The sequence below is a fragment of the Mauremys mutica genome, chromosome 20, assembly GCF_020497125.1.
Source record: "Mauremys mutica isolate MM-2020 ecotype Southern chromosome 20, ASM2049712v1, whole genome shotgun sequence".
NCBI lineage: Eukaryota > Metazoa > Chordata > Testudines > Geoemydidae > Mauremys > Mauremys mutica.
In genome coordinates, this window is record NC_059091.1 from 13681163 (window position 1) to 13695529 (window position 14367).

The 14367-nt window shown below is 48.8% G+C and overlaps 1 protein-coding gene across 2 annotated transcripts in view; it reads left to right on the top strand.

Annotated features, from left to right (window-relative positions):
- Nucleotides 1-703: 703 nt before the first annotated feature.
- LOC123353837 (EVI5-like protein) overlaps nt 704-14367 on the top strand; it is a 28358-nt gene continuing 14694 nt past the window's right edge. Inside the window, exons 1-4 of one of the 2 annotated variants that reach the window (XM_044995253.1) lie at nt 704-768; nt 4154-4235; nt 9025-9165; nt 10423-10512. In XM_044995253.1, coding sequence (XP_044851188.1) covers nt 728-768; nt 4154-4235; nt 9025-9165; nt 10423-10512 — 354 coding nt within the window. In that variant the 5' untranslated portion in view covers nt 704-727. Of the gene's footprint in view, nt 769-4153; nt 4236-6294; nt 6418-9024; nt 9166-10422; nt 10513-14367 lie in introns of those variants that run through there. The other variant, XR_006574573.1, reaches the window with a different exon arrangement.

Below are 14367 nucleotides of genomic sequence, written 5' to 3' on the forward strand. Positions count from 1 at the left end.
CAGGAAGCCTGTACCAAGCTGACTGATTGGTGGGAAGGGTCAGTAGAGAGGCTCTTAAGCCCAGCAGTGGCAGTTCAGTAGCTGCTCAAAGCTTTTGCCCACAGCTATGGTAGCTCCGGCCTTGGTCCAGCCCAGCTCCTGCCTTGTCTCTCTCCAGGTAACCTGGTTTTGACCCTCAGCTCTGATTCCTCATCTCCAGCTTCGGCTCCGACCCCGATTCTGACCCTGGGTTCCGACTTCTGGCTCCTGCCCCTGGCTCTGACCCTTGGCGCTGGCATTTGGCTCCTGGCTCTGACCCACAGCTCTGGTTCTTGGCTGCAGGTCCTGCTCTGACCACTAGACCTGACCACCCACATCCCGCTCTCTGACACCATCAAGCACGGATAGTCATTAGCCGCCTCTTCCATCTTCTTCCTGTGTTAACGCTGTTACTACGGCACCACCTGGAACGGGACTGATGTTCTGTCTGCGTCTCCAAGACGACAGCTGCAGACAAGAGCTAAGGTCACAGCTGAGACTTGGATAGCACCAACTCATGCATAGGGAGCCACACTGTGAGCTGGATGAAGATCTGTTCTTTGGTTTGTTTCTGTTAAGAAGAGCTACTGCTCAGAATGTGACTTCGGCATTACAGCTGCACCACCTTAGATGACTGCTTAAAGCAAGACACAAACAACCCCAGGACACTGACATCTTTGACCATTATGTTAGCAACCAGCCACTCAGTATGAGCACCTCTTCAGTTTTACTGAATGCAGGATTTAAAAGGTTAGTTGTGAACAGATACTTCACACTGGTTAATTTTAATGAGAGGGAAGGAACACTGGCCAGAATAGGGAAATAATAGATACAGAATATTTACTAAGTGAGATCTATGCAACTCTGCAGGGCCGGATGAAATTCACCCTAGAGTACTTAAGAAACTAGCTGAAGCAATCTCTGAACCATTAGCGATAATCTTCCAGAACTCATGGAGGGTGGGTGAGGTTCATAACAAGGACAAACTTAAAAAAAAAAGGTTCTCAGGGAAGTAAAGATGGGACAGGCTAACTTCAATCCCCCAAAAAGATACTGGAAAAAATGATTAATCTACCAATTTATTAAAAGCTAGAGGATAATAGGTGATAAGTAAGAACCAACATGGATTTGTCAAGAACAAGCAGGTGGCTCTAGGCACAAGCAAAGCAAGCACGTGCTTGGGGCAGCCCATTTGCCGGGGCAGCAGGGAAGCTGAGAACCAACAGGGGGCTCTGGGAGCTGTAGTTCCTTGGTTAGCTCCCTGCCTATAGAGCCAGCCCTGGAGCAGGGAAAGAACTACATTTCCCAGCATTCCCTTGGCCACTACCAACTGGGAAGGAAGGAGGGGGACCTCATGCGGCAGCCTGCTGTGAGTGCTGTGAATGGTAGGGAGACCAGACTTTAACATTCAAAAAACAGGAGAGTCCACGGGGAGGGAAGCCCCCCCCCCCCCGCCACCATCCACTCCCTCCGACTGCCCCCCACAGAAACCCCAACCCATCCAACCCCCCCCCCCCGCTCCCTGTCCCCTGATCACCCCCTGCTGGAACCCCTGCCTCTAACTGCCCCCCAGGACCCCACCCCCTATCTAAGCGCCGCTGGTCCTTGTTGCCCGATTGCCCCATCCCGGGACCCCAGCCCCCAACTGCCCCTTGGGACCCCAGCCCCCACCTAAACCTCCCTTCTCCTTGTCCCCAACTGCCCCCCCAGAACCCCACCCCCTAGCTGTCCCCTGACAAACCCCTGGGACTCCCATGCCTATCCAACCGCTGCCTGTCCCCTTACGGCCCCCCCGAACCCCTGACCCATCTAACCCCCCCCTTCTCCCTGTCCCTTGACTGCCCCCCCAAACCCCTTACCCCTTCTCCAACCCCCCCAGCCCCCTTACCGTGCCACTCAGACCAGCTTGTCTGGTTCCGCGCAGCGCCAGACACACTGCTGCACTGTGACGGAGCGATTCTGGCGGGACCCAACTGAGAGTGCCAAATCAGGACCAATTGCTTAAACTGGGCAGTCACAGCCCTAGGCTGGGGTTTTTCCACCTCTAAGGCAAACCAAACCAGCCAGACAAAAAGGACTTTGGTCTCACCCCACTGGCTAACCACAAGTCACACGAGCAATTTCCTTAGACACTCCAGTCTCCCAGTATCACCACCAGTGCACTCGTCCCGGGGATGAATGGTTATGAAAACCAACACCCCAATAAAAGAAAAAGGTTCCCTCGATCCCAAAGGACCAAGCCCCAGACCCAGGTCAATATACACATCAGATCTTACCCACAAATCACGCTGTTGCCAATCCTTTAGAATCTAAAATCTAAAGGTTTATTTACAAAGGGAAAAAGGTGGAGATGAGAGGTAGAATTGGTTAAATGGAATCAATTACATACAGTAATGGCAAAGTTCTTAGTTCAGGCTTGCAGCAGTGATGGAGTAAACTGCAGGTTCAAATTGAGTCTCTGGAACATCCCCCACTGGGATGGGTCGTTCAGTCCCTTGTGTAAAGCTTCAGTTTGTAGCAAAGTCCTTCCCGAGGTCAGAAGCAGGATTGAAGACAAGATGGAGATGAAGCATCAGCCTTATATAGACTTTTCCAGGTGTAAGAATCTCTTTGTCTTCACTGTGGAAATTTACAGCAAAATGGAGCCTGGAGTCACATGGGCCAGTCCCTGCATACTTTGCTGAGTCACAAGGCGTGTCTGCCTTCTCTCCATGGGTCCATTGTGTAGCTGACGGTCCTTAATGGGCCATCAAACAGGCTAGGCAGAGCTAACACCAGCTTGTCTGGGAGGCTTCCCCCAGAAGCACAGCACAAACTTGAAATACAGACAGCATAGAGCCAACATTCATAACTTCAACTAAAAATGATACAGACATATAGACAGCATAATTATAATCAGCAACCCAGAACCTGGTCTTAGACACCTTATATGACCCCCTTTACTTAGGATTTGGAGCCACTACAGGACCTTGGTTGCAACCCATGTTCTATATGGTCCCCATTTATATCAATAACGTCACACCCCCCCCTTCTCCCTGTCCCTTGACTGCCCCCCCAAACCCCTTACCCCTTCTCCAACCCCCCCAGCCCCCTTACCGTGCCACTCAGACCAGCTTGTCTGGTTCCGCGCAGCGCCAGACACACTGCTGCATACATGCTGCCGTGCTCCCCCGCGGAGCCCATGGAGCCCACAGCCCCCCCTCCACCCCCACCCCAGCACCTGCCTTCCAGATTTGAACACCTCAAAATTCAGGAGTGCTCAAGCTTAGTTTGGGCAGCTGCTACTTCTTTTCTCCCAAATCAAGTATACTGATCCACTGTAACTTGCTGTAGAAAAACTAGGATAAAATTGAGCAAGAAATGCTTCCCAGCGGTTATTAGGACTGGAATTGCTATTTTCAATAGCCATTGCCTTTTGTTTGTTTGTTTAAAAGGAAGACCGTGATATTGCATTGGCAAATTCCCCATAGAAACAAAGAGTGGAACAAAAGAATAATAAAGCCACCTCAACTTTTCCTCATTTATGTAGGACAGTCTTATAATATGCATCCAGATATCCTCCAATCACACAAGGTGAAAATTGTTCCACTTTACTGCAGCTCTGTAACCATATGGGACCCAATCCTGTTTGTGTTCTGTGCACATCCAAAATTCCTGCTGAATGACCCGCCCTGGGAGCGAGTTACCAGTGACCCAGGGCTGTGGCGGAAGGAGGGTGCGGGTGAGGGGGGAGACCCCAGGGCTGGGGTTGCAGGAGGTGTGGGGGGGCACTGGTGGGGGGGCAAGCCCAGGGCTGGGGCAGCAGGAGCGTGCGGGGGGAGCCCAGGGCTGGGACGAGGGGCAGCCAAATTTTTTTTTGCTTGGGGCAGCAAAAAACCTAGAGCCGGCCCTGGCCACCTGAATGCTACCATTCTGTCCCTCATCAACAGCACGAAAAAATAATGATGTTTCATTGGCAGTTACTTGCACAGCCTATGGCAATAGAGTAATCAAAATTGTACAGCAAAGTTTGTTGCAGTTGCAACTTTAGAACTGGCCATGGATATTAAACCTCACAAACATCTTGAAAAAAATACAGCAACGAGGCATAAACCATATTACACCTGTCTTTCTACAATTTTCTAAATTTTAATAGGGTTCCAAGATTGGACAATGCGGACGGCAAAAGCGTATATCTCATGATGGCAGTTCCTAGACGGCTGCAGGAGCCAGTTAAGGTATATTAGGCAAATAGTGTGGGGACGCTTGTAAACAAGCCATATGTCCAGCATTACTCCTCTGTGACTGTGTGAGTGCTACGCCACAATTGATATTAATAACACAAGTAAAGTTTGGGCTGAACTAGGACAAAAGAAACTGGTTAATGAGGTAGTACAAATTCAGGATGGGATCTGTGCTATAGGTTTTCATAATTTTTTCCATAGCTGGCAACATTTGCCCTACAAGTGATGCTGGATTCTGCATACTTGTTACCAGCAGAATACCAAATAGGAGCCCAGGCCTCTGGCCAACAAGCAAAGGCAGTACTGTCATTGAAATGATCATTCCACCTGAACACTTACAAGACTTACTGATTGAGCTGTTCCCCCCAGTGGAACACTTGCAGTTGGATAGACATGATTTGGTGGCGAGAACCAAGGAACCTCTAATACAAATAACTTAATTGATCCAGCAGCAAATGAATGAAATAGAAAATGTACAAAGAGAGGTGGAAAGACTCTGGTGGGCAATTCTGGAGGATGTGACTTTACATCCAGTGGCCCGAACCCTTAGCGTAAGCCTAATGGGAGTCCACGCCCTAACAATTGTTATTCTCATGGGAATGTGCTGTTACATGTTATGTCAAACCAAGAAAACTAAGCTACAGTACTGAGTGAAGAAGGGGATGCGAATGTGAATCAGTACCGCTGTGGTAATGAATAATCATTTTAAGGAGTAAGGTGTTAAAGCATATACTTCTAACATATACAGCATATAAGCCCCCGTCATATATCACATATAATCATTTATCAGCCACATAGTAATCACAACATATATTCATTTATATATATCCATATATTTATTTTATTTATAAAATTTAGATTTTTTTTCTTAACAAAGCCCCAAGTGTGGACTAACAAATACCGGCAAAGGCCATCTCATACCATTCAGTGAAGTCAACAACACACAAGCACAGACCCCACAACTCAGTCGAGGTCCCGAAACTAACATTCCCAGGCCCACCATAAGGGACTAATAATAATTGGATAATAAAATTTGTCTAGCAGTCGTACGAGGGAATGTGCCGACTAAGGGACAGATGGGGCATGAGTGTATGGACGGTAAAATAAGGTAACCACATAATAATGTTTAGCCCACTGGGTTCTCTTTACTCCACGCATTATGATTTTCTGGGATGATGGGAAAACATCCTCCCCATAAAAAGACAAAAAGTGGGGGAATGTAGTAAGATGAGGTCCTGAAAGAAAAGTCCTTGTATCAGAGGCCCGGTCTGAGGCCTAAGGCCTGAGCTAAGGTAATGGTCAAGACTTTGTTGATATAAAACAAAGTTCAGCTCTGAGCCAGAGGCAGACCCTGCTCCCAGAATCTGGCATGTAGTGGGCTGATGCTATAAAAACACACATACCGAAAAGGTTCTGGGCACAAGTGATGTAAAGATGTGCCAGGATGGTACCAGAAAACTCCTGCATGGATTAGACGGTCCAGTGCCAGTCAGCTTCTCCACATCTGCTTTCCATGATCCTGTCCCATAGCTCAGCTCGCTGCAATAGCCGCCCAGCATGTAGAGCAGTGATACATGGACCTCAGCGGCTCAGGAGCTGAATTAGCCATCACCATTATGCAGTAGGTGAATTGATTGTTTCATTTCCTATAGTACTATTCATATTTAAAAATTATTATGGGAAATATTTCATTTTTTATCTATATCTATTATTCTCACAACAAATAAGTTAGTAGTTTAGTGCAAGTTGATAACTTAATGGGTTAATAACATAGTAAAAGCATCCACATTGGTTAATAACTTAGATCTGGTAATAATTAAATCACCATGTTTCAATAGCGTGTGCTGCAGAGCTGCAGGAGACACATTGAAGAGCTTCTTGCACTTCACGAGTGGTAGTCTGAAAATCACTGCTATAGAGAGATGATAGCTCCTAAGCTGTCCCACGTGGAGCAGGCTGTGTGACACCCCCCCCCCCTTCCCGTCCCTGTTGTGGATTCCGGGACGCAGCTAGCACTGCTGTTTGCAGATCCAGTGCTCAGTCACGGGGCAGGTGGCATCGTTCCACTTCCCGTCGAAGCAGAGGCTGCCACAGTCCTCCCCTTGCTGCCCAACATTGCTGGGTTCCCCGGACCCCCAGAACCTGAAATGCAAACCGAAGCCCCATGGAATTAGAGGTGGGTATGGAAGTTCTACAAGGGAGGTGGGGTACCAAAAACTTTGGATGGAAGGACCCTGGTGGATGCCAGCTGCTTCATACAGCTCTAGCTGCCTTTAAACGTCACCATCCAAACAGCAGGGATTGGCAGGCCAGGTGGTGCAGTCGCTGGGTAAGAGGAAGTTGGATGGATGGAAGAACGCAGAGGATGGGTGGCTGCTCATCTCAGCAGAGAGGGCAGTCGGGGCACAAAGAGACCGATGCTTGACTGTGCCTGCACTGCAGAAACATGATTTAGATGGCTCTGCTCCTACAGCAACTCCCACCGGTGGATGCCGTGTATCCCAGCACCCCTGCAAATGCTCCACTTGTTCCTGGCTTACACAGGCTGCCCTGGTGACAATCATCTCCCATCCAATCCCCAGTGTGGCTGGAGTCATAGCAACAGAACAGAGTCCACATGCGAACAGTGTCTCTGGTTCGAAAACCTCCTCCATGCAGGTTGAGTGAAATGAGCCAGCTCCTAGGGGACAGGTCTCCATGTCACCAAGGCCAATGGGCCGTGACTGGTCTGATAGTTTTAGCAGAGAGAGTCAAGGTGGGCATGGACTGATCTACCTACTCAATGCTTGAGGTGGTGCCTGGAGATCAGGGCCATGGCAGGTTGGTGCTAACCACTGAATAGGGGGAAGCTGGCCCAGCCACTGCTCAAGCCAGAGCTATTCTCAGCTTGGAGGACATCAGTTTCCAGTACATTTTACAGGGGAGGAAACTGAGGCATAGAGCAGGGAGAGACGTGCCTCACAGTCTGCCAGCAGAGAACACTCATGGGGCTGGGATTAGAACCCAGGAGTGCTGCCTCATTCTCCATGGCCCTGTCCCCATGGCCATGTTGCTGTTCTCCCCAGCACCTGAGTGGAGATCATATAGCATGAGATTATGCAGCACCTGTCCCAGCAAAGTTGCTAGCCCAAAGCTCTTCCCAATTCAATTAAATGCTGTGGAAATGTCACAGGATCTTTCACTCCCCCCCCCCAAGACTTGGCAGAAGGGACTTAGTTTAATGGCTCACTCAAAGGACCCCTGCCGCTTACTGCACTGTCAGTACAAATGCAAACCCTGGGACCGGAGTTAGTGACCTTCTGGACTGTGAATGCAGCCAGCTTGAGTTGTGCTGACTCATTTCTAGTTCTCTGCCATTTCTGGAAAGTGTCCTCTCTCAGGAGCCAGAGTGCCTTTTTTAGGGAACAGGAATTTTCCATTGACATTGAGCATAAAATATGGCATCCTTCCTGCATTTGTGTAACAGAGCAAAGCCTGTTTAAAAGCCCAAATCCACCACCTCACTCTGTGAAGCACATGCCGTGGAGGGTTTTAAGGAAGGACTTTTAAAGAAGAAAAGCTAAGTACAGTACTTGTTTTGTCATGAAGCCCTGCTGGAAATGCCTCTGAAACACTTCACAGGTGAATCAACACACTTATGCATCTGGCCAGGAATTTAGATGCTTTCTCTCATAATCAGCAAACCACTTGGCAAATATTTTGAATATTCCTTTGTTTCCTCTGTGCTTGTTTTGACCCTTATCTCTCACTAGTGATCCCTAAAATTGGAATGAAAGGGGTGGGTGGAGAAAAGTCATTGGGCCTCCCCTTCACCTTTTTAGAATCTCTCTGGATCAGACTAATCTGTTTGTAAAGTCCAGCATAAATTTACTGTATGCTCTGTACAAATGACACACAAAATCAATGTAGACCTACTGGGGAGAAGAGGGCCCAGCATGGTAAGGTACTAGTCAGTATGTGAGTGGGATTACATTCTCCACTGGGCATGTGTTTTATGTAAGCAGTCGCTGGCCAAGCTATTTTCCTGTTTCCACGTGATCACTGCCCAGAAGTGTCAGGAATCAAACCCAAATGTAACGCATTGTTCTATGTAAAGCTGCTCCACCTCTCATAACAAGTGTTTGTCTGATCTATCATAGAATCATAGAATCTCAGGGTTGGAAGGGACCTCAGGAGGTCATCTAGTCCAACCCCCTGCTCAAAGCAGGACCAAACCCAACTAAAACTATGTTAGAGCATCATTCTGGGGTGGTTCTGTGCCAGGTTCTGTTGCGAGACTAATGTGGGATTTGTCTCGTTTTGAACCTGTAGATGCCTGAAGAAGAGGCTTTCTGTGTGTTTGTGCGACTGATGCAGGAATATCGATTACGAGGGCTATTCAAACCCAGCATGGCTGAGCTGGGCCTCTGCATCTACCAGTTTGAGTACATGCTGCAGATAAATACAGTGAGGAGACCAGAGTGATAGTAGCTTAGACAATGAGGCCATGTGATCCAGAGTAGTAGCAGGCTAAGTATGGGGAACTGGCCAGTGGTTTCTTTGTGCACATAATGGTCTGTGAATCCAGGCTGGAGAAGTCTGGCTCCTTTCCAGATTCCCCTGGGAGTGTTAGAGAAGACCGGGGCTGCTAATGGAATTGGTTCCTGCAATGGAGTCCTTAGCTCTAATAGTTGAGAGCCTCCTCTGGCCAAGAGACTCCCATATCCCAGAGGGGATGGTGGGACCCAGTTGGCTGTAATTATCAGCAGTAGTAAAATATCTGCTGTGTCTTTCTCATATTTAGGAGCAGCTGCCGCTGAACATCCACTTCCGCTCCCAGAGTTTCCTCACCTCCATGTACTCGTCATCCTGGTTTCTCACCCTCTTCCTCACGACCTTCCCTTTGCCTGTTGCCACCCAAGTGTTTGACATTTTCATGTATGAGGTAAAGTGCTTTATTCCAGGACGACTGGGGGCATGAGCATGGGCTCACAGGGATTTCTGATATTGCTTTTCTCAGTGCAGTGTTCAAAGGCAGCATCTGGGAGGGATTAATTAAGAACAAGATAAATCATTTAAAAAAGACACAGCTGCATTTTCTGCTTGAATAGAAGAATATCATTAGATCTTGCTTAGGCTGCCTTGTAAAATAAGAAAGGGGTTTCCCTGCTACACAGTGCTTAACGTGTTTAAAAACCTGTGTCCTGATTTTCTTTTTTCCAATGACACTGAGCACCCCAGACTCCCATTGAATCTCTTTCGTTCCTGGGCGACTAGATGAGATTACACTGAAAATCAGCAATGATTAGCCCTGATGGACCAACAAGGGGAACAGCTTAGTGGCAAGAGCCCTATACTGCACTTCACGGAGTCTGGCCCTATTGGCTGAAGTATCCTTGGGCCATATGTGTATGGCCCGCTGTTGTGTGTGTAAATTGGAGTCATTTTTATGCTAGCGGTGGCCAAACTGCAACACATGGGGTTGTGGGGAGATAAGTCCTAGTCAGGCTTCTTGAGCTGAGGAGTCTTGCTAGGGTGACCAGACAGCAAATGTGAAAAATCGGGACAAGGGTGGGAGGTAATAGGAGTTTATATAAGAAAAAGACCCCAAATTTGGGACTGTCCCTATAAAATCGGGACATCTGGTCACCCTAGGTCTGGCTGACCAGACCTGCACTCAGGATGAGGTATTTGCATATTCCCATTTTCCGCAAGTTAGTTGTTTGCCCTCCCTGAGCCTGGCAAGTTGCCTTTAGGGACCATTGAGCTGGTCAGAGTTTGGGTTCCCCACACAGTATGTGCAGATTTGAGATGCAAGCTTTAACTTGTAGCTGATCCTAAGGAAACTGACACAATTTCCCCCCAGTGAGGCTTTTGTGTGACCCACTAGAAATTCAGGGCCTAATTCTCAGTTATGCTAAAGGCCCCTCTATGTGGCTCTGGCAGTGAAGTTCCTGTATCATCATTGCTTTGGCAGAGTAAAGGGAGCTTAGTGTGGGCATAAATTACATTTACTTTAAGGCTCTTTTTATTGCCAGAGTGATGTCCGGGCCCGGTTGTAAATGAGAATCAGGCCTTGGGTGCCTTTCCCTGTCCTCCTCCTCTCTGCATCTCAGAGCTTGGGCACCTAATTTTTATTGCACTCTCAAATGCCACATGAGCCTTGTGTTGGGGGCTGAAACTTCTCTGTACTTTGCCATAGGGGCTGGAGATCGTCTTCCGTGTGGGGATGGCCCTCCTGCAGTTCAACCAGGCAGAGCTGATGCAGCTGGATATGGAGGGGATGTCGCAGGTCAGAGCAGCTCCGCATTGCACTCAAACTGCCCTCTAGGGAGGGATTTATACTTCAGCCATGCAGTTGTGGTAGAAAGAGCCCCACCAAATTCACGGTCCATTTTGGTCAATTTCACGGTCATAGGATTTTAGAAATCGTAAATTTCATGATTTCAGCTATTTAAATCTGAAATGTCATGGTGTTGTAATTGTAAGGGTCCTGACACAAAAAGGAGTTGTGGAGGGGGGTTGCAAGGTTATAATACGGGGAGGGTTGTGATACTGCTACCCTGACTTCTGCGCTACTGCTGGTGGCAGCACTGCCTTCCGAGCTGGAGAGCGCTGGCTGCTGGCCAGGAAGTAAGGGTGACATGATATGGTATTGCCACCCTTACTTCCATGCTGCTGCTGGCGGGGGGGCTGCCTTCAGAGCTGGGTGCTTGGCCAACAGCCGTCACTCTCCAGCTGCCCAGCTCTGAAAGCAGTGCAGAAGTAAGGGCAATACCATGACACGCCCCCTCCTAAAATAACCTTGCAATGCCCCTGCAACTCCCTTTTGGGTCAGAACCCCCAATTTCTCCTCAGTGAAATCTGTATAGTGCAGGTTAAAAGCACACAAGACCAGATTGCATGAGGGGAGCCACGTTTTTCATGGCCGGGAATTTGCTAGGGCCCTACCCATAATCCTGTTGAGCTCTGATTGGCTGGCCATGCCCAGTGTATAAGTAGAAGGTGCCCTGTATAACTCCATTCTTGCTGCTTAACTGACACCACATGCATGTTGGCAGTCTTCAGCCAAGCATTGAATAGGGCAGAGAAGGTCATTCTGACAGCCCCAGAGCTGGCCCCTCCCCATCAGGCAGGAGCCAGCGTGAGGTGTGGGAGGGAGGTATATAAACAGCACCATCTGCTATACCTGGCTAGAGGATTCTAGAAATGTCCAGCTGCTGTAAAGCACATTAGGGTCTCTTTAACCACTGGGGCACAAGGGTGGGAGTGGGGAGCGCATCCTGTGATCTATTGTAGCAAACCTGAGCAAAGTGGGTCCCGGCTATAACTGTGGTTCCTGCAGGACTTACCCCTGTAACTCTGCCTCTAGCGCAGGAAGATCTAAAGTGCCCTGCAGGGGCAGGTGGTTCTGTCTCAAATTACCTCTATGTAAATCCATGGTACGCCCCCATCTTGAATACTGTGTGCAGATGTGGTTGCCCCATCTCAAAACAAGATATATTGGAATTGGAAAAGGTACAGAAAAGGGCAACAAAAACAATTAGGGGTATGGAACAGCTTCAGTTAATCACACTGGGACTTTAAGAGATAACTAAGGGAGGATATGATAGAGGTCTATAAATTCATGACTGGTGTGGAGAAAATAAATAAGGAAGTGTTATTTATGTTTCATAACATAAGAACTAGGGGTTACCAAATGAAATGAATAAGCACCAGATTTAAAACAAACACAAGGAAGTATTTCTTCACACAATATACAGTCAGCCTTTGGAACTCCTCGCCAGAGGATGTTGTGAAGGCCAAGACTATCACAAGGTCCAGAAAAGAACTAAGTAAGTTAATGGAGGACAGGTCCATCAATGGCTATTAGCCAAGATGGGCAGGGATGGTGTCACTAGCCTCTGTTTGCCAGAAGCTGGAAATGGGCACGGGATGGCTCACTTGATGATCACCTGTTCTGTTCGTTCCTTGTGGGGCACCTGGCATTGGCCACTGTCAGGATACTGGGCTAGATGGACCTTTGGTCTGACTCAACGTGGCTGTTCTTATGCAAGGTGGCTCAACTCTTGTGTGTGCAGTATACAGCTCCCACCTCTCTAAGGCCTGGTCTACACTAGGACTTTAATTCGAATTTAGCAGCGTTAATTCGAACTAACCGCTCAACCGTCCACACCAGGAAGCCATTTAATTCGAACTAGAGGGCTCTTTAGTTCGAATTTGGTACTCCACCCTGGCAGGTGGAGTAACGCTAAATTCGACATGGCTAGCTCGAATTAGGCTAGGTGTGGATGCAAATCGAACTTAGTAGCTCCGGGAGCTATCCCACAGTGCACCACTCTGTTGACGCTCTGGACAGCAGTCCGAGCTTCGATGCTCTGACCAGCCACACAGGAAACGACCCGGGAAAATTTGAATTCCTTTTCCTTTCTGGACAGTTAGAATCTCATTTTGTGGTTGGACATCGGGGCGAGCTCAGCAGCACCGGCAGCAATGCAGAGCTCTCCAGCAGAGGAGTTCATGTAATCTCTGAATAGAAAGAGGGACCCGGCATAGACTGACCGGGAACTCTTCGATCTGATCGGTGTGTGGGGCGAGGAGTCTGTGCTTTCGGAGCTGCGCTCCAAAACACGGAATGCAAAGACCTACGAGAAGGTCTCCAAAGCCATGATACAGACAGAGGATACAGCCGTCATGCAACGCAGTGCCGCGTGAAAATCAAGGACCCCAGACAAGCCTACCAAAAAATCAAAGCGGCCAACGGACGCTACGGAGCCTGCCACCACTGCCCCACCAGTGACCATGGACTCTGATGATGGGACAGTGTCGACGGACAGTTCCTCGACGATGTTCACGGACGGGGAAGATGAGGAAGGGTTTGTGGAGGACGAGGCAGACGATAGCGCTTACAACGCTGGTTTCCCCGACAGCCAGGATCTCTTCATGACCGTCACGGAGATCCCCTACCAGCCCTCCCCGGCCATGAACCCGGATCCTGAATCAGGGGTAGGATCAGTCGGTAAGTGCTTTAACCATGTTAACTTTTATTCTTAATATAACAGGAATCTGAAGTGTGTGAAAAGGAGGTCTCTGTATATATGGTGATAGAACAGAAATCCTCCTGGGAGAACTCCACGAAGCTCTCCTGCCGTTAATCGATAAGCATCAGCAGGAGGTTCCTGGGGAGAGCTGCCTTATTGGGTGCTCCGTGATAGCACACTTTTCCGCGTGAGGCTTTCATGCGGTATTCAGGGAGCACTGCCTCCCCGAGCACGGCTGCATCGGGCCCTGGTTCGTGCTAGATTTCACGCAGCATGCGCTCTCTATCTCCTTCAGTGCCCGTCCTCACGGTTATCTCACTGGGAGACTCCTGCATCTAAGTAGGGGAAGAAATGTTACGTTACGCCTGGTCCAAAGTATTTTTAATAAATAAACGGACAGACGGCATAGCACAGACTCAGCACGCAGCTGCGTGACGAGCGTAACGGAAAGCCAAAGAATCAAATGGACGCTCATGGAGGGAGGGGGGAACGAGGACGCAAGGTATCCCACAGTTCCTGCTGTCTCCGAAAAGCATTTGCATTCTTGGCTGATCTCCAAATGCTTCTAGGGTCAAACACAGTGTCCGCGGTGGGTCGGGGCATAGCTCGGCAATTTACGCACCCCCCCGACCCCCAGAAGTTAAAGGGAAAACAATCCTCTGTTGACTCTTTTACATGTCACCGTATCTGTACTGAATGCTGCAGATAGACGCGATGGTGCAGCACTCAACACCAACATCCTTGCTCCCCCCACGCTATGGATGGCTGATGGTACAATATGATGGAAATCCATCCTCATCATCAGCCTATTGGCACATGGGGCAGTGCAAAAGGACTGGTAACCATAACGACCATACCAACTTGCTTGGCACAGGTCGGTCAAGGCCGCCTGTTGCAAATTTTTCATGGTAGATGGTGCAGTATGGCTGGTAACCGTCCTCATCATTGCAACAGGGGGCTGAGCTCCATCAGCCCCCACCCTTCATTGTAAAGAAAAGATTCAATTGCCCCTGGACTAGCAGAGGGATGAGTGGCTCCCTCCTCCACACCCCTTAATGTCATCTCTGGACTATCATTGCAGCTGGAGGCTTCCTTCCACTCATTTC